Source organism: Cuculus canorus, chromosome 3, assembly GCF_017976375.1.
Source record: "Cuculus canorus isolate bCucCan1 chromosome 3, bCucCan1.pri, whole genome shotgun sequence".
Taxonomy (NCBI): Eukaryota; Metazoa; Chordata; class Aves; order Cuculiformes; family Cuculidae; genus Cuculus; species Cuculus canorus.
In genome coordinates this window covers 30182504-30203325 of record NC_071403.1, presented here as the reverse complement: position 1 = coordinate 30203325, position 20822 = coordinate 30182504, and the positions used below count along the sequence as shown (strand labels likewise).

The 20822-nt window shown below is 44.6% G+C and overlaps 1 protein-coding gene across 6 annotated transcripts in view; it reads right to left on the bottom strand.

The window, feature by feature from the left end:
* PRDM1 (PR/SET domain 1) overlaps window positions 1-20822 on the bottom strand; it is a 101752-nt gene that overhangs the window by 17678 nt on the left and 63252 nt on the right. For 2 of the 6 annotated variants that reach the window (XM_054062925.1, XM_054062921.1), the window contains one exon: window positions 4655-4903. In XM_054062925.1, the coding sequence (XP_053918900.1) occupies window positions 4655-4837 (183 nt within the window). In that variant the 5' untranslated portion in view covers window positions 4838-4903. Of the gene's footprint in view, window positions 1-4654; window positions 4952-5160; window positions 5396-6257; window positions 6381-14742; window positions 14895-20822 lie in introns of those variants that run through there. The other 4 variants (XM_054062918.1, XM_054062919.1, XM_054062920.1 and 1 more) reach the window with 4 other exon arrangements.

Here is a 20822-nt window from a genome sequence, read left to right as displayed (position 1 = left end):
ACCACAAGCTGAAACAAGCTCAGTGGCTCAGTTTTATTTTTGTCTTGCTTGTACATTTCTCATACAGAGCTGAAAAAGGCAGATGTTCTTCTCATCTTCCCCATATATCTTCATTTACATCCAACTGCCCTCTCAAAAAAAGTTCACAACTAAGCTACAGTTTTACTGCAAGGAAGCTTCAGTTTTTTCATTATTTTAAAATATCTAGACCTTAATTAAAATGACTTTAAAGAAATTCTCAGAATCTCTAGAAATCACTCCTCGAACTAGTCAACTTGAAACACTCAGTGAACTCGTGCCTCTGACACAGCAGATACTTTTTTGATATCCACTTTACATGCGGCGTTTGCTTCTCCTCTGGCGCAGCTGAACAAGAAGATGATTTCTCACCCTGTCCCCATCAGGTTATTTCGGCAGAGGATGTTCTGCACATCTGTGTGCGCCAAGACTGAAGTTTTGCTAAACCACACTAAAGCTGTCCAGACAACTTTTAACCGGGGGTGGCTTTCTGGTCAGCAACTCTTAGCCTCGGTTGTGCCCGCGCAAGCTCAGTTGCCGTGACCGAGGAGGGGTATCCTTCGGGAGAAGGGCACCAGCAGTGGCTCCAGGCTGCCAGCAGGGCACGAAGTACAGAGCTGCCGAGGGCTTGCACGCAACACAGCGAAGCGACTCCACATCCAGAGCCGGGAGAGAGCCGTTTCCGAAAAGCTGCGGCAGAGAGGCACTTCGTCCACCAGGTGTCCTTCAGAGCTCTGCTGCCTCTCGGCAACGCGCCCTTCCGAACCGGCCTCGCGGCAGGGAACCACGGGGGAGCACGACCTGAGCTCGCTCCCCACAAATAAGAACCTCCTGCCCAGAGGGAGCGTCGCGCTGCCTTCCGAACCATCTCCTCTCTGCATCCACTCACCCCCCTCTCCCTCCAAAGCCCCGACTTCCAACGCTCCTGCAAACGGGTCGCCCCCACGCTTTTCCTCGCAGCGAAGAGGCGTTTTCCTAGCAGGAAGGCTGCAGGCAGGCGGGCGGCGCCGCGGGAGGCTGCGCTAGAGCCGCTCCCGGGACCCGGCGGCGCGGGTACGGCCCGGGGCGGCCGCCCTGGAACTGACCAGGGTCCTAATGCGGCGCCGGGCGCCCCGCGGGCTCCGCTCGGCCCGCGCTCCCCGACACGGAACCGCCGGGACCCGCGCTAACGGCTGGTGATTAAAAGGTGCTTTTGAAAGAGCAGCGCTCCTACATCTCTGCTCGGCGAGAGGGAACGACTGGAAGCGAACGACGAGCCCGTGATTTCTGCGAGAGGAGGATATTTTGCAATGGGACCATTAAAAACCAAAACAAAACCCCGGCACTGAACAAACTCTTTTTGGCAGTGAAATAACACTGTTCTCCAAATGCAAATAGGGAAGGCCATCACGTGTCCTGGAATAACACTGATTTACAGTTGGTTTGTTTTTTTCTTAAACTACTAGCTCCACGGTTACACAAGCCCACACAAATCTCACCCCTTTGCTCAGCGCTAGTTTTCTAAAACAGATGTCATGAAATAAAATGCTGTCACGCTGCTTCCTCGGTGATCATATTTAAAAGAAAAAAAAATAAAAGCAATAGGGGACAACCAAGTGCCTGAGGTCAGCCACGCACACATAGGAACAGTTGAAAAAAATCACCGCTTTCATCAAAATCACTGATTCAAGGTCTACCTCTACGAAACAGCCTCATCAGAGAAATGCAACAAGTTTAGCTGAGATATGTTTTTCCCTGTCAAGCTCCCCAACCAGGATGAGGCACTAGTAATATTCAAGACAGCAGAGTAACTGGCGCTTTATATCAAGAAGGACTCTTCAGGCTTTAAGCACTGAGACTGAAAGGAAAAAAATGTTTTGAACAAAAAATGCTTTTAAACCTCTGGATGAAGAAGATCACTCACATATGGCCTTCTAGAGCACAATTTTGGCACTGCGTTTCATCATTTTTTTTGTCAATTGCTAAAACTAGAGGAAAGGATAAATAAATCACACATAGGAATAAATAAATGACTTCATGTAAAACTATCAGCCTAAAACGTTACGAGCAGTAGTAATTCATTTTTTAAAATGCTGACACATACTGTGAACTCATAATGAAAAATGTCTCCTTCAGAAAAATTCCCAATCAAGATCCAAGAATAAACAAGAGTATGACGTGTCATGGGCTCCCTTGCAAATTCAATAAAGCTTTAAAGAGGAGCTACTCGCATGCAAGGAAAAGAAACACAAAAAACAACCCTCCCCAAACAACAGCGGTTGTACTTCCTCCCTCCTAAGCAGGCATACGGTACTTTTCCTTTTCCAACTGGAAATATAACACTAATCATGACAGCGCTGGGATTTAATGATCTAACCATGACAATGTTAACATTTCACAAGTGATATATCATACATGTTTTTGTCAATAAACTGACTCAGCATTTAAAACTCCTAACGAGATGAAGCCACAGCTCTCCCCAAAGTTAACAATGAAGACAGCTCACATCTGAAACCCACTGGCAAACACGCACGCACGCATCCCCTGAAGTCTTGCCTCATCCTTTCGCAAGTAAAAAAACCCACCTACAAAGCTGTCAGGACTCCAGTGGTTTTCCATGAGGTCAAAACCAGAATCAGACTCCCTTGCTGATCCCACAAACACTGATGTGCGAGAGCAACACATACTCAATCCTGACCCCACTGAACAAAATATAACTTCAAAGTTAGGTGGAAATAAAGAATGTTTCACATCAGAAGTTGCTAGAACCCAAGTGGATTATGCCATTTCCAACTGTTTCACCCTGCAGACAAATAGCAATGGAGTGACCTGTCCCTACGCTCACAGGAAGGTAGCTTTCACAGAAGCTGGGGGGGGAAAGGGCTCAGATTGGCCCTTTCTTTCAAAGCTACCTTAGAAATAGTCAGGGTTTGAAAGTTCCTATCGGTCCTTAGAGTAGGTGCTATTCAGTGCAAATAAAAGACTAGGGGGAATTCTGGAAAACAAAAGAAGGATGTCCTATATTCAGACTCACACTAGCAGGGAGTTACACGGGTCACATTTTACAAGGAAGAACCAGGAATCTTTCAACAACTTCTCTCTCCCCACACCTCTTACACAGAGATGGCAGCAATCCTCCTACCCTGATTCACTGACCTGAGCTGTAGCATAAGGAAATTACACCTTGATGTTTCCAAACACAGTGCTGGGGATTTTGAAAGCTCCTCGACATCTGCTGCTGTGGCAGCAGGACTAAACAGGGGCAGAGAGAGAGCAAACAGCCCGAGCAGCCGATCAGTCACCAGCCAGCCGGCTGCCGAGGCTCTGCCCAAGCTGTCACACTGCAAGTTCATCCTTCAACCAAGAAATCCTTCCCATCACACAGTGGAGTCGCAGCTTTATCTCCTCACCTGCCCTGACACACTAAGACCTATCTTACAACACAGTAACACAAAACAAGGTTTCATGCTTTCTCCTGGAGCATGTTCATTTTCTGACAAAGTTCTGCAGGGCAGGGCATATGGCGAGAGAAGGGTGATTTTACAGGAGAATTTAGTTTTAACCTCTTACTAAACCTACTAGGCACTATATTAGGCACTGGCAGCTAATTTCCATGGTGCCAATATCCTCCAGCTGGGGGCCTGGCCCTATTCCTGTATGCAGGATTAAACAAGTAGCTACTTTGGAAGGAAATATTTGATAGGCACGGATGAGTGTACCTCTTCTTTTCAGCTCTGTGGTCAGTGTGTTTAGCCAAAGTAGAAGCACAGGTAATAGCTGCAATACCACAAGTCTCAGCACAAGGAGAAATGAAGGGTTGTCCCTTGGGTTATTACCCTGCCGAACATCACACCTAGCTATAATAGCTACTCTATATGAAGGAGTAAACACAAAACCAAATTGCTCATCCGGGCTCATTTCTTTCCAGCCCTTCTGAAACAACAACAAAGAATGTACCAACTCCAGCGACAAGGATAGGACAGTCTCAAACGGCTAGCTACGATTGAAGATACTGTTCCAGATAAACAAAAGTTAATCTAAGCTACGGCCACTATTCCGTCAAGCTTGCTACAGTTCTACCTACACTTCCTTAACTGATATGCTAGAGTTTTTAAGAATTTAGGAAGTTAGGAATACAGCATGCTTACAAAAAGAACAAAGCAATTTCAAAACCAAAGGGAAAACAAAAAGTAATAATTAGACGCATTTCCAGGAATTTTTTTTTCCCCCTACTTTTTTTAAAGCTATTTATTGGACAACTGAGGCACTTTAATCTCTGAGCCAGAGGCAATGAATGGTCCTGGCAAACAGCAGTCTTTAGAAATTGGCACAGAACTACCATACAGTTTAAATATGCTTATTCAGATGCTGTTCAAATTGTCCGAAAATTTAACTGTTTATGAATTGGTATAGAACCAGTTTTAAGGATAGGCTGGCTGCTATTTCCAGTGTAAATATTACATGACAGATGACCAGCTTACAGTTTCTTCAAAGACTTATTAGGGTCCCACCTTAAAAGCCAGCAGGCAGCATTTGTTATTGGTGGAGTGTGTGTGTGTGTGTGTTAAAGAATGGAAGCTGGGGTGAGCACACGCTTTCCAAAGCGCTGTGATTTGGCTTGTCTGACTCCAATCTTCCCCAGTGCATTGCCGCTTACCTCTTTGCAGTTAGATGCATATTTGAAAGTCAAGTTCCTTGGCAAGGAAGCCTCTGCCTGAGTTAGGGTGCCTCCGTCGGCACTGGGATCCAACGGGTGATCGTTTACAATGTATGTGCACTTCTCTTCAAAATCAGCTTCTGTCCACAGAGTCATGTCAGCATCCTCCATGTCCATTTTCATTGTCCACTCTCTCCCTTTCACCAGATTCTTGAAACTCACAGCGTCCGAGCTACACTGTGTAGCAGCCTGGAAAATAAGAAAACAGCCTTTAATCCTCATTGTCCTTCAGTGTTGTGGTTTCCGTTGAGACAGCGTGACTAATACAGTAGTCTGTGACACTTTAAAAGTGTATGCAGGATAGCTGGTACAGTTGAGTAATAGCCAAAAAGCAGTGTAAACGAAGCTGCTCTGACTGAAGCAGTGCCTTAAAACACCAGCCTCGGTAATAATAAGGAGAGAACAAAAACAAAGAGAAAAAATCCCTAGGCTGACAACCACTTTACCTTTTTCAGACCCCTTCCCTAATGCCTCAGAAAGAAAAAAAATATTCCAGGCTGAAGAAAACGTGGGGTCATGGCTGTGAGACCACTTAGTCGCCTGTGGAAAAGCTGCCTCAGAAAAGTGTCACAAACAAGGAGAGGAAGAGGAAAGGAGCTGCTGTCTGCGTCTGAATGAAGCTAAAAATGGAAAGCGCATGTAGGAAGAGCGGAACCCAGCCTTGCCTCTTCCAAATGGGGAAGCCTGAACTTTCCCACCGGCTTTCAACACAAACAACTTTCAAAACAACCTGGCCCCCCCCTCCCGCCTCCTCCTGACGTCCCCTTATCCTCTGGCATGGAAGGCTGAGAGAGCCAACATCCTGCCAGCATCACTGCAGCAGCAGCCCTGCACAAAGCACTGCGACACGTTCCCGGGCGCCGAAAAAATAAAGATAAGGAGCAAGGTAAACAAATAAATAAATTTCTAAAAGCGTTCCTCTGTCCCTTTTGATTTTGACGGTACCTCTAAGAATTACTAGCTCAAACCCCTGGATAGGAGGCTCGCAGGACAATTCACCAAGTCCTTCAGCCCTCCACCTATTCAGAACAGAAGCAGCTATCGAACCTATCACCAAACAGGTACTAGGTCGGGCTCTTTCCATAAAGTTCATCAAGGACCGAAATCCGTGCCTACGCCGGGAGCTGGGAATGACGCTCAAACCCGGCGTAAAACCCCTTCACTTTTCCTTTTCGGATGCGCAGCTACCGTGAAATTCACACTCCTCCTCCGGGAAAAACAAAACGAAACGCGGAGCCAGGAGGAGCAGGACCTCCCGAAGCAGGGGTGAGCGCTGGAGGAGACTTCGGTGCCAGGAGACCCCGGGACCGGCACCAACCCCGTCCCCATCCCGGTGCGGGATGGGACTAAAGGGAGACTAATAGAGAAACTCGGGCTGGAGGTGGGGGGTAATAGCCGAGCGGCGGAGCGAACGGGTTAATGGTGATCAGAGGAGCCGGGAAAGGCGACGAGGAAACTTTCGCTCCGTCCTCCGGGAGCGAGAAGGATCGGGGGAGGTGGGGATGGGGGGATGGGGAGAGGGGGCAGGCATCGCGCTCCTTACCGGGGCAGAATCCGCGCGCGTTCCCACACCGAAGCCCCCCGCCGGCGGCAAACCGGGCTCATCTCTACAGCAGAGTAAACATTTCTCCTCCCTTCCAGCGGCTGGGTCCCCGGGAGACTGACTCACACCTCCCTCCTTCCCTCCCTCCCTGCCTGCCGCTCCTCCCCCGCTGTCAGACAGGTGCCGCCGCGCTCCCTGCGCTTCCCCCTGGGGGACGCTGGGGGGCCGCCTGCCCCGCCGCCTGCCCCGCCGCTCCGAGCCCGCCCGCCAGGCGGGGCTCCCACCGCCGGCCCTGCCCCGACACACCCCAATCACCCCAGCAGTAATTAGCCATTGCTATCCGGCGGGATGCGGTGAGCAGGGGGAGCCGCGCACCTGAGATGGTTTTCACTACAAATCTGGTTTTCGTGTTATTTGAACCTCCGGAGGTCCAACACGTACTCGCCTTCGACCTCCCTGGGTTTGATTAGCTAGAACGTTATTAAATTAACAATTAAAATGACTACAAGGCTCCAGAATAGCGATGAAAACACGATTTAAAGTGCTTACTCCCAAACCTTAACTATAGTACCAGTTTGGGAGTTTCAGAGTTTAGACATCATCCCTTTCCAGAACCTCTTCCTCATCAATGCTCATAAAAGGAATTAGGGAAAGCATTCATCTTTCTTTCTTTAAACAAAATCTCTCTAAGTAACAGCCGGGAAGCTCACAGGAGCAGGGCAAGGAAGGCGGCTTCCAAACCCGATCCTCTTCCACAGCAGGATAAGAAAACGAGCACCGATCTTGCGCAGAACAATATGTAAGCGGCCATCCACCACACGCTGGTGATGGGAGGAGGACTGGTAATAGCCATTAGTGGACCCTGCACCCGATTTTTTTTCCTCCGATCCGAGTCAGCATGCTGGCTGAAGGAAGGACATCCTGTGATGATGGCATACAATGTCCTGTTTGTTTATTATTAAGAGCATTCCTGCTTCTCATTACGAAACAACCAGATGCCTTACTTCCTTCAGTGGTCCTGTCTCTTCAGCGAGGCGTCCTCAGGCTCAGAGGAACAGCGATGCACAATTCCATTTATAGCCATCTACAGCCCCGTGCGAACACTAGCTGCTTAACTGTCAGGCAACTCTACTACTTTTCCTTCTTCTCTCATATCTGCAAGCGTGTTTCTCATCACTTTCCTGGCACTTTACACGGCAGCTAGTTTCACATTCTTGTTTTGAACACACGTGCACTTGTATTTTGGGGCGATCTGGTTGTTATATACTTTCCTTCACAGAAAAAAAAGGTGAAAGAAGAAAAAAGGACATTTTATGCAACTGGGTGCCTGTCTGTCTCTCTGATGGGTGTACAGACATCCCCTTCCCTTAACCTGCTCCTCCTCCTCTGATAAAATGACACGAGGAAAGAGTTGCTTGCCAGTTTCAGTCTGCGATGCTGAGAATAGTGTATCTGTGTAAAGACCTCCTGTATGCGCTAGCACATGGGGGCTCGCGGCAGCAGACAGAAGTAGGGCAACTGCTTGCAAGTGAGTGTCCTGGCTTAACTTCCACCACGGCGTAATTCCACAAGAGAGGTGGCCCGAGTACTGACCTGAAGGATATAAATGTAATTGGATATACCTGCTAAAACCGAGGCACATCCAAAATGAGGTCTAGCAAGGCTCTGAAGTAGGAAGAACCATTCATTAAAGGAGAGAAATCCGGCCTACTTGATTGGGTTAATTAACTGATGCTGAGTCACACCACACAGAACAGAAAAACAATGTAGTCATACCGAAGGTGATTATTTTACCAAAAAATAGTCTCACTCCGAGAGGCAGCTGTTTCAGAGCTTTTCACTTCCCTGTTAGCTAGAAATAAAAGGGGGGAGGAAGGGTAAGAAGAAAGGGTTGGTGAATTTCCTTCAGGGGCTGATCTTCTTAATGTGAAGAAGAGGAGAAAAGCAAATCTGCCTTTCAAGGAACTGAGAAAGCTTTTGCACTGGAGAAGAAGAGGAAGCAGAGATTAGATCAGATCAGATGAAGTGAAATATTTGTCAGGACAACAGGAGGATGCCAATATCCCAGGTCAGTGCTCTCCCCAGAGCCTGGGGAGGTAAGTACAGCCTATGAAGCCTGTGGACTTGAAGTAAGTCCTTGGCACACTCCGAGGCTATTCTAAAATTAGCTCCAGGTGTCTCAGTGAAGCTGAGCCCAGAACTACTGTCACACAGGAGAAGGGATTGCACTCGCATGCAGGTCTAGCCTAATGGTGCCTGATTTGGAATAAAGCAAAGCTTATCAAGGAAGAAGAGACAGAAACAAATTGTTAAGAATGTGTACTAAAGTAAAAATCACAAAGGAAACTCTGCCATTAAAGAAATAGAGTGACCTTCTGACCTTCCTCCTTAATAGAGAAACATAAAAAGATGCCCTGTTCAACCGGTAGTTTTCTGCTCTTTTATAGAAATCCTTCTTACCAGTAGCTGCTATTGTCTGGAATGTGCAATCTCAAGATGTTGTTCATTTCAAAAAGAACATTTTTAGTCATATTTTCATTTTTTCCTTCTCGCTCACAGAAAACCTCAATTACCGTATTAATCAGCATTTCTCAGGCAGCTCTCTCTGCAGCAGCTTTCAGCCTGGCAGCAAATCATGAATGGCCCTAACAGATCTGATCTCAGAAATCCCCATCCATTTCCTTTGATGCTATCACCACTTCGGCTCAACAACAAGCCTGTGCGACTCAGCCTCAGCTGCTGTTCTCCCTGCGCCTGTGAGCGTGGTGATTGTAAGGGGAAGAAGGAGGGAATGGAGCTGGCTCTAATAGATGAAACTTCTTTAGAAAGTTGGGGGGGGGAGATAAAAATGCACACAAGAGATTAAAGCAGAGTCTCATTTTCACATCCTCCCCTTCCCCAAACAAGGTCAGTGGCAGATTGACCACATCAAGAGTAACTACCAGACCCACCCCCATTTCCCACTTCCTGCATGTAGGCATCCTTGTGCTGGCAAACATTTGGGGACCAGTTGTGGTCATTACGTGGAGAAGGTACATGATGTAGCTGCACGACTGCACATCTTTTAAAAGCCAACTGAGAAATCAAACTCAAAGAAGGACTCGCTTTCAAGTTCTGCTGAGATATACTCATGTTTTGGGGCCACAATTCTGAAAACGGGGTTGCTGCCAGACTCAAGGGTAAGAGAGAGACCCAGCACATTCTATTGACTGTGCAACAGGAAAAGTTAAAAGCTACCTTCTCACAGATCAGCCTGACCTTTGCAAAGCACAGCCTACAGGCTTCAGATACAATCTCGGAGGCTCTGTATGCCGTAGACTACTTCAGCATGGTATTGCCTATAAGGAGAGAAATTAAAATGGCACTTCTGTCTGCATCAGGATTTTTGCAAGAGCATTTGGGGTGGTGTATGGTGTAGCCAGGAGGCTTTTGAATTATCACAGGCAGCTTTCAGGGACTGCCTTTAATTACAGAGCACCCTGGTCATTGCCTTGTAGCACTTCCAAATGCCTTTACATTTATTTTTGTCTCAGCTGCGCAATACCAAGAGCAGAGCTTTTGGCTGCACTCTCAGCTACTGTCTAGCCTTAACAGCTCTTTCAATTTCAATGTTGTTTTATCCTCTCAAGAAATATTCCTCAAAAACAGGGGGAAAAAAAAAAAAAGAGTCAAACTAAAATAACATATCTCTTTTTGTTTCCAGCTAGGCCTTATTAAAATACTGCTTAGACGACTTACGAATAAGCCAAAACAACTCTCCTCCAATGGAAAAAAACATTCTTGCAGCAAACGGAAGAGAGAACTATGCTTCAGCCATTTCCTCTTGTTGAGGCTCAAGTTTGAGAAGAAGGAGCCAAGGCTGACTGGTCTGCTGTCAGCAGTGCAAGAAGTCACTGTGAGAAGCTGGGCTTCTCTTTGCTGAAGCCAACTCGCTCTCGTTTCCCATGAAACAAGCTGGGGTGAAGGTATTGAGAAGACAGCAGTAGCAGAGGCTTTGTCACTGCACCACTTTTCATTGTGTGAAAAGGCAGCAGACTTCAGGGTCCAGATTAATGTAAGGAGCCATCTCCCTGCCCCTTACAAGAAAGTAAATGCCTCACAACAAAGACCACAGATGTTCCCCTCTTGGTTACCATCAGCCTTCCCATCACACTTCTGAGCAATGGTGGTCTTGGGAAAGGTAGGGATGATAGCCAGGAGCACATACGACAATGCTTGTATTGTCTCTGCATGTTTCTACCAACCCAAGTTTATATTGGACAAGAAAATCTGACCACAAAAATCAACCCTCCACATCCCAAACACAGACTTCCGAATATTCTGTGCATAGCTACTGGGTCTGAGAAAAAATGAATGAAAACAGGCCAACCCATTCCAACCACCTTCAAACTTCACTGGTGACAGAGGACTGAAAAAAGCGTGTGCTTTGGGAAATTTTCCTTTAAAACAGGCTGATTGCCAGATGATTATGGAGAAAGGATAGTATACGTGTATTAGAATGCTCGCCCCTGTGAATGTTTCAAAGACATCAGCCCTGCAAGAAGCTCACAACAATCTAAACTAACAAAACCACCTCAGAATTAACTGCTTTAATTCAACTTTCATGTCTCTTCCCATCTTCTCAGTCAAGACACTTTTTGGGGTATTCTCTCCTCAACCTGCTGGTAAATCATAGTGATGGGAACCTTGGTGAAACTCTGGAGTCTGTGCCAGCACAATTCAGTTTTCATTTCAGATGCTCTCGAGGCTGCCCAGTCTTGTGGAACACAGCAGTAGGAAGGTGAGGTCTATGGGTGGAACCATACCACTTTTCTCAAAGAACCGGCCATGGAACCCATTTCTAAACAGATTAACAAAACCAACAGCTACACACCATGAAAAAGCACATATGGTGGAAATGAAAATATTTACCCACAGATTATCACAGATTCAGCAATGCAACTACTGTGCATCTAGGACCAAAGGATTCAAAATAGTGACTGTATGTTTAGAGCTGATTAGGGAATCTGGCTGTGGTGGGACGAAGGACCACTTTTTAAGCTTCTGAAAGTACAGTTGTCATTTCTCCACCTTTCCTAGCCCACGGTGGTGAAATAACAGTCTTTTCATACCTGTGTGTTGACTGGGGGAGGGAAGAATTCCTCTGCTATTAAACACAACTTCTCATTAAATAGTTGACACCTTATCCTTCTTTAAATGTTGTAATGTTTACTTTGCAAAACCCAGGAAAGCTTTTAAAATAAAGATAGCAGAGAGATTCTTAAGCCTGGTGTCCTTGCTTATCTGCTCTTTATCAAGAAGCTATTGTTTCTGGAGGAGCTTGTTGGGGAAGGTGGAGCAAAGGGGGTTAATGTTCAATAGGTATCTATCAGTTCCCCTGAAGGAATACCACTGCTGACAGAAAAGCAACACTGGGCTCTCAGCTGCTTCCTGCAGAATGTGACAAACCAGAGAGGAAAAAAACCCGAGGGCTACAGCTACCTTTTTTTTCCTCCTCTTCTTTTTTTTCCCCTTCTCTCTCCCAAAACAACTAATTTTAAGAAAGACATTGTCCTTAGGAGAGATAATTCCACAATAGAGAGTCCATTAGAGGTATTAAAGCATTGGCAGTGCCTGATCTACAAGAAGGGCTCTGTCCTGACAATAGACAATTAAAGCTGATAAATCTGCACTACTTGTTGCCGTTCTAATTCCTCGTAATTGTATGCTACTTGTCCCTGCCTCCTGCGTCCAGGGATGAAGCATGCTTCTTTAATCTCCAGAGTACCTGACCTAGTTCCTATGTGGTCTTTTCAGAACCTGTTTTCTTCCCATCTGGACTTCTTTCCTCCTACTCTCCTTTCCTGCTTCGCTCCCCTAAGCATTAAGAAGAGGTTACGATAGAGGGCACAGAAAACACCAGAGCACAGCACCCGGATCAATAATTCTGGAGCCCCAGACAATGCACTAATCTGCAATAACAGCTAATCATGCTCAATTTGGCACACCAGTGATTAAACTGTACTCTTCATTAGGCTCAACAAGTAGAGCAGACGCACGCTGACAATTTAAATTGCCCTATCAGTAAGAGCTGCCAAACTCGTGTGCACTTCTGCGTTTTTAGCTGCTGTATCACTAGTCCCAACAGGTTAGGTGTTTTGTGGGAGCTTGTTTTTTTGGTTTTGACACTTTACAGACTGGGACTCTTAGCTGCGTTTTCTATAAAAAGCAAGTCCCTGCTTCACTTTACTACGACGAGTTCTCCTAGTTAAAGGGCTCAGTGGGTGAAACCGTGCTGTCCTGTTGAGGACACTGGAAAACAATCATCGCTATTTCATGTTCTCTCGTGGTGCTGACAATATTCTCGGTTTTATTTTTACATCTCAAAGACACTTGGTGTTTTTCTCAGGTTTCCTTTTTTTTTTTTTTTTTAAGAAAGCTTGGGAGCCTGCTGATGGCAGAGCAGAAGCGTGAAAATGTGCATCACAGAATTAAAAGATGTAAAAATTACCTTGGATCTATTTATTTTTCAGACTGAACTGTTCAGTCAACCTCACAAAACATTCAGAGACTCAAGAGTGGCTTGTTGGTTTTTCTTTCACCTCTGAACATGAGAACAAGCCACTACTATGCCCACTTTAGAAACCTATACATTTTTTAACCCTTACATGCCATTTTGATAGTGACCTTCCTGTCACCCTCACAGAACAATTTCTTCTGACAACAATTTCTTCTTCTTACAATCATACCTAGCAGATCCGTTTTGCAAACTACCCTTGAAAGCTTCACCCAAGAGTTTACCCCAATCCTCCTCTAAAGCACAGCACCAAATTCCAGGACTCCTGGAGACCGACCCCACACACTCAGGGGTCTCCTTCTGTTTAACTTTAGCTTATCATCCTTGTATTAACTTGAATAAGTGTTAAAACTGCACTCCAAGTTGCTCTTAAAAAAAAAAAAAAAAAGAAGAAAAAAAGAGCGTGGAAGATGTCAAACGAATGCAGGAAATGTGTATTCTACTATTAATATTAATGAATCCCTAATGCATTTGCAACCCATTTGAGGTAAGTAAGTAGAGTTCTTCTCCTGACAGCTATTCCTCATCAAACTACCACTGCTAAAGATGTTGATGCTTTCCCTTTTGCTTTGTAATGTTTAAACCTAGTTTAAATCACACCAGAGCCTACCACAAAATAATGCTTTTTATCCTAAGTGAACACAAAGCCCTGGAGACAGAGGTTTAAAACTGTGCACATGTCCGCTCAATTTATCATTTTAAGATAGGAAGCTGCCGCAACAAACAAAACACCTCCTTGAAACTGGGACAGCAGCAGATTGCGGTGCAGAAAGCTCCGGGATCTTTTGTTTTCCTAGAGAGCAACAACAGAGCTTTGCAGAGAAAGACAACAGTCTCCCCTTGCTGAAATCTAAATCAGTTCATATAGGAAAGCCTGCCAACTGCTAGTTTGATGGTAACAAAATATTGCAGATAATTCACTTTTCACGATAAAGCAGAAACAAGGACACATGCAGCACCCAGCAGGGGCTCAACTGATAAAATGGTGTCAAACTCAAACCATTTGTCAATTGGGAGGGAAGAGAGCAAGCTGAAAGATGGGCTCAGGAAGTAGATTTATCTAGTGCGACACATTAACTAGTATAAATACTAAAGAAAAAGTAAACACATTTACCCAGCAGTATCTCCAGCCAGCCAAGAAAAGGCTTCTGAGGCTCAGACCCATGCTGGCCATCTAACCACTCAGCTGTCAGCTACCACAGCAGTAGCATTTTTCTTCTTGTGCAGGATTGCAATGCGATTTAATTCATGGCACTAAAAGGTTTTATTAAAAGCGTACATTATAATTACGCAAAGCAAAAGCGTGACTCCTCTGCTGTTCTAGTCCCCTCCCTCCACCCAGCAGCCAAAACAATAAAACCATCTTGGCAGCAAACAAGTCAGGTAACATACCCCAGAGAAGAGCACAAGTTTGTTATATAATCATTTACTTTGACTCTGGCTTGCTCAAAACTGCTTTATCAGAAACTTCTGTCCCGGAGGCTCCTCAGGCAACGGAGGGGGCTAACAATGCAGGTCAGGCACAGAGTCGCCAGCAGCATAATGTGGGCCACACAAACAAACTGGAGTAATGCAGGGCAGTAGGGCTCTTTGGATATATGCTGGTCATTGGAAAGTCTAAACAAACAACACAGTTTGTGGGCAGCACTACTCCACTGCAATCGCTGGGAAGAAGGAAAACGGTTGAAAGAGATTTAGGATATCAACCCATAGCTATGCACACACACCTTGCGCCCACAACCCCATAATATCAAAGGATGGCACATCACATCAGCAAAACATTCTAACGCTCAACTGAAAACAAAATTCAAAAATTAACAGCAAAGTAAGTAACCTGCATTGTGCCCCCTCCCACTCAAAGAAATAAGAGAAAGAAAAAGGAGTTAACTCGTAATGCAAAACACAGCACATTTCTTTGTTCAGTGGTACCTTCATGTGTCCACACAGCACAGGTTCCCCACCTCCAGCTCAGGCATCTCAGGATTTTAGTCCATATGGAAGGTCTGTCACTCACTCTCACACCCTTACACACACATGCACACACGCTCACTCGCTCGCACACCCGTACATGCACACCACATACACACTCTCACTCCCCACCACGCACTGCCTGGAACTGCTCTGAGGATTTTAGAATTTCCTCTCGCTAGCAGATTCCTCCCTCCCCTCACATCCACTCCACCCCGTTCTGTAATTAGGCTTAACAAGAGCAATTAACAAAACAAACTCCTCTCCGCCTGGTGGCCTGATAATTCTGATTGTCATAATGCATGAAGATGTGTAAGCCAGTTTAAAATAAAGGTAAATTACAAAATTGCACAAGAGCCATTTTGCACCTATTTTTTACTGCTTTTATCATAGGGATAATGAACATGCAGCCACGCCTTTAATTTAAAACAGAAAAAACAAAACTCTGTCTGAACATCAGAACTCAAAATTGTCATGTTTGGACCAACTAGTATACTGGGTGTTTGCTGATTTATTAGTGGGCAGATCCCTCCTCCTGTGCACAGCAAAATCCATAGAAACATAATTTTCTTTTTGGATTTACGTAAAAAATCTAAGCTATAAAATCAAGTTGAAATGCTTCTTGTGGCTTTACAGGCGTCCAGGAACCAATGGATTATAATTGTTCCTTTTTTTCTGTGTGGTGTCTAATGGCACAATATAGGAGGTCAAATCTCAAAATTTTTCTTATGTTTTGCCTATCCACTTTCAGTTCACTTTCATCCAGCAATCAAATCAAGGAAATTTAGTGTCAGAATAATAATAAAAAACACCCAATTGAAGACTAACAGATTTCAAGTCAGTAGAGAAAACGATATCTTTTGGTTTCTATGTGTTCAGCCCACATAGAAAATTTACACATAGCCTGAATTCAACTGGAAAACATATCTAGTTCTTGTTTTGCGTAAAAAAAAGAAAGGCTGGTGGTGCTAGTGTATTTTTGGAATCCTACAGTTTCTGATAAGCTAGATATGTTTTCCTAAGTCAATGATTTCATCTCTGCTGGGTGTCAACATTTGCACAAGAATAATTTGGGGGGTCAGAAAGACATCAGCAAATTAGATTTCAAAAGATTTCATAAGAGTGCAGATTGCTCAAACGCAGGGAAAGGAGGGTTTCGGCTTCCAGAAGTTCACTCTTCTGCTTCTTTATTCCTCCTTCCCTGAAGCTGAGTCAAAGTTCTGTAAAAACCTACAGCAGACCATCAGATTTTCAAGACAACAGTCTGACATAAAAAGCCACGCTTTGCAGTGAGAAAAACACTCCAAAATGACAGTAAATGGAGACTATTATGGTAAAAGATCAGGCACTTCTGGCATATGATGCACCATCTTTTTTTTTCCACCATATCTCTTCCTTGTTCAGTGTTTAGAAAGACTACTGACTAGAAAAGTATTTTTTCCAGATTTTTTCTCTCCTTCCTCCTCGGAAGGTCTAATATCTTACTGTTACCACAGACTGCTCAAATGGAAGACAAACTAATTTTGTCTTGTATTTTTCCACTTACAGCAGCCGTTGAATGCCTCACAAGTATCAAATAATGACTAATCTGATTTTCACAATACCTCTCCCATAGGCTGATGAAGGTATTATTACTATTCTTGCTTGCAGAAGGGGTATGGAGGTACAATGATGTCAACATCAAAAGTCTATATTAATTGTGGAATGCAGAGCTGATTTACTCAGCATGGAGTATTACTTTCTATGTTCAAAGGATTTCTCCTCTGGTATCTGTAATGGTGGTGTGTTTTGCAGGACTTCACATCAGGCACCCAGAATGATGTCAAAATTAATGATCAGCTGCAAAAAGCTTTGCTGAGGTGAACTAGCATGAATCTTACTCAGAATCATGGGCAGAAATAACACTTGGTTCCTCAGAGCAGCGCTCACCTGCCCTGAGAAGAGCAACACTTCTTCCTACCATGACTGATTTACTTCTTTGCACTGCAGCAAACAAGACAGGGAGAAGAGGTGTCTTAAAGATAACATTTTATTACACCACCCCAATTCATCTCCCCTAGCAAGCTCGGCTGATGCCTGAATGAGGCAAGTAACCAGGAGAAAAAACAGTAATTAAATGAGTAATTAAAGACTGTATCATAATGCATAAGAGGATCAAATTTGGGTTAGGCAAACAACCTAAACTCTAGAGTACTTGAGTTTGCAATTTTAGTAATGTTCTTCAACAGCTTATTGATGGTTCTTGAAACTGCAAATAGAAAAAACACAGTGATTCCATGACTTGACATGACACTGACGCCCACATCAGCAGAACTGGGGTATTCTGCCCTGTCATGGGCAGACCTCTGCAGGAAAGCTGACGGACCTGGCCCAGAGCAACCATATGGTTGATTTGGGCAAGGTCAGCACAAGCACTGGAAGGGATAGCACACTTCTGCTGGCAGATTGGATAGGACACTTCTGGTGGGTACCTTCAGCTGGCATGCTGGAAGCAGAGGAATGACTGCTGTCAGGCATCTCAGTTTCATATCAGGTTTGATGTTGAGTTTGTTCCCCCTCCCCTCTCTTCCTGTTTCATCCCATCTTCCAGACTTCGCCTCAGACTTCTGATTGGTTTCCTTGCCCAGCAAGTCCTCACCTTGTTCATCCTCACCCCTCTTGTAGTTTCCCTTTCCAGTCACTCCCATTTTCCTCTCCCACACCCAGGCTCCTTCTGCCAAGTCTTCTCATTAATCCAGTTTCAGTCCCTCCTGGTTCTTCATCTGCACTGCACCTCTTCCCCTTCCCGATGAATACAAACATGGTACAGTCTCCATCCGCAGCCCCTTCTCACTGATCAGCCTGCCTGGCCTCCACAGCTGGAACAGCAGTATGGTGTAGTCTCCAGGCATCTCCTGCTTCTCCTCTGTAGGCATGTAGTGGTGAGCTCAGTTCACACATGGAGCAGACATGGTGTCAAGCCAACTGGAAGTCCCGTGACTTATGTTAGTATGGCACTGAGCCCAAGCTAATAAGCCCTGGTGAGAAGCCGGATATATTAGCTTGGGCTTAGCACCGTGCTAATGCAGTCAGGCAGCTTTTGGATCAGAGCTGGCTTACATCCCACCCGCTTTTAACACCAAGCTTGCTTGTCTTCGTCTACAGTAACCCATAAAGATAAATCCCTCGATCTTGTACCAACCTTACTCTCAGTTTCCCTCCTCCCTGACACTGGTGATCTCCAGGCACATTCTCTCCTCCTTCATAATCCTCTCCAGGTTCAGCTCTTCTCCACAGGCTTTTAAAAACATCTCCTTGTGATGCCTCTCTGGCCTCAGGATGGTTTACAGTAACCATGCACTGAACATGCACTCTTCTGCTTTCAGTTAGGTGCTCAGTTCTAGACCAGACAGTGCTCACCCATTGAAGTGAACCGTGATGCCCCTCTACTGCTCCTGGGCAGGCTGCTCTGCCAATTTGCCTAGGTTGGCTTCTAGCTCCAAAACAATTCTCCTGGGTGTCGAAGTCAGGGATGGTCTTGTTCTGACAGAGACACAATGTAAGTGAAGCACATGTGCAAATCTAGGAAGTAGGAAGTGCTCCTGGCAGAGGGACGGCATTTGAGCATCCCTGACAACAACGGCAACCACCCTCCCCTACCCATATATGCTGTCCTTCTCTGGGCTACTGAACCTGTCATTCAGACTTCTGCTCCAAAAAATGGGGTCTGTCATGGTGTAGATTGCTGCTAATGTTAGCAACACATTTTTTTACATAGCCAAGTTCTTGGGAATGGCTGAAGAGATTTTGGGGAAAAATACAGCCTGAGCAAAGTAAAATGTAGGATAGAACCAAGCCACGTGTTTAGAATTTGGTAGATTTATGAGCATCTAAAACTGCGATTTTCTGATGGAAATAGTCTATCTGTCTTAGCTATGCTACGAGCCCTGCTTACGTTAGAGATAATTTTTCTGCGATTAATTTTAGAGGGATATTATTGAACATTCACTATAGAAGAGAATGAGAACATTACCGTCACACACAAATCACATACTAAGCACATGCACAGATTTAAACCCTATCTCCTTGGCCTGCTATTCCTATTTCAGTGGCCCAAGTCAGTGCACTAAGATTGTATTAGTTACACAATGTAGCGAGGTTTGACAAAGACAGAAAGGACCCTCCTGTTCCAACAAGTTTACATAAAGTGCTCCATTTCATATACAAAATCCTAAAGGGCAATGGAGACAGCAAAAATACTGGTGCTACTATTTTTCATCACTGTTAAGATTAAAAAAAATAAACAAGTGACTATCTAATTACAGTAGTTTGCTGTAATAAAAACAGATCCTCAGGTGACTAATCTCGTCACCTAATAATAATAATAGTAATAATAATAAAATAATATTTTTTGAACTATTAATCTGCAGCAGTCTGTTCTGCCATACCCCTCTTTTAGAATTATTATCACTACGTGCACACAAATCAGGCAACAGGGTGTAAGGGAAGCTTGCAATCAGACCTAATGTCTTCCCTTCCTCTCAGCCCCTAGTACAGGACAGCCACTTCCTTTCTACAAACGCTTTGCTCAGATCTGTACAGAAGGCAGGCCACATCTTCCGGGGAGGCTCAAAGTCTTTGCAGACGCACAGTTGCCTTCAAAGCATCACTGAAAATCTGTGTGGGAAGACTCTAAAATATTAAAACCATCCTATACTCCTTTCTTCTAAGCCAACAACAAACCACCCCCCCCCCCAACTTATCTATCACTTCTCTGTTCAGTTTATTCTGGGCTGCATAATAAACTCTCTGACTACTGACAAATATGCAAAATACATAAGCTGCATCACATGTGTAAAGAAAAACTATAGAGAAAATCTATATATCTCCTTTTCAGACGGAGAGCTCTCTTCCAGAACATGAAAATTATGCATAAGCTTTTCCTCTACTACCAAAAGCAAGCAAATAGAGGGCAAGTGTGAAAATACCATTTTTCAAAATGTAGCTTGTCTTCCCTAAATCCAAACTGACTTACCTTTAGATCAACACTCCGTTACCTTTTTGCCTCTTTTTCTTTTCCCAAAGGCGACTGTTCACCCTCTAGCAGATTCAGAAGTTACTCAAGCCATGATCTTCAGTCTTAAGAAATCTCTAGCTGAAAGTTTGCTATGGCACTTGTAACCACAGCCCAGCAGTGAGCAGGACGCGACGCTGCTCTTCCTTGCACGGTGCTCAGGCAGCCAAACCGTGCTTGTCACGTTTTCTCAGTTTCCCCATTTCTAACCTGTAAGCTACCCTGTGCAGTGGGATGACTTTTAGAAGACACATCCTTTGTACCCTCTCCTTGCTGCCAGATGTCCTCTGCAGCCAGTTCATGGCTTTTGTTTTGTATTTTGCAACCGCTTAATGATTTTGGTAAAAATCCACAGACTACTACTACTCAAAAAAATATGTATTTTTCTTAAAGAAAGTGGAGAGGCTAAAAGATCCAATCTCAGTGAAATCCTCTGGATTTCTCTTATTTCACATTTCTTTCTGACTATCAAATCCAGGCTTCTGCCAGTCTTGTATGCAGATAACTGGATCCCTTTGATATATGGTCAAGCTGACAAGATGTGGAGCAGTACAAGTGAGATGTTATTTCCCTGAAATACTTAGCACATTTGTAGTGTGGTAGGATACCAGAAGAGCGTAAATTATCGCAAATCGCTGGGTGTAGAGAAGACTGCCCCAACAGACCTTCAGAGGCTCATGATCAGTTTCTCAGTATGGATGCTGCAACCCCACAGACAACAGTGAGACTGGGTTTAAGTCTAGTGAGGATCTAAAGACAAACAGGTACCAAATATTCAGTGTATGTGCTGGTTACAGAAACAGACAAGACACATGGAAATATTTTTTCAGATTAATTTACATAAAAACAGATCTGACTTTTGGGTGTACAGTAGATGTGATTTTGCAAATCACTACATCAAAGAAATTTAACCAAAATCCATCTGCATGCTTATAAACATGTAGAAGTGTTTAAGAGACGCAATATGTTAAAAAAAAATTCAACAGGA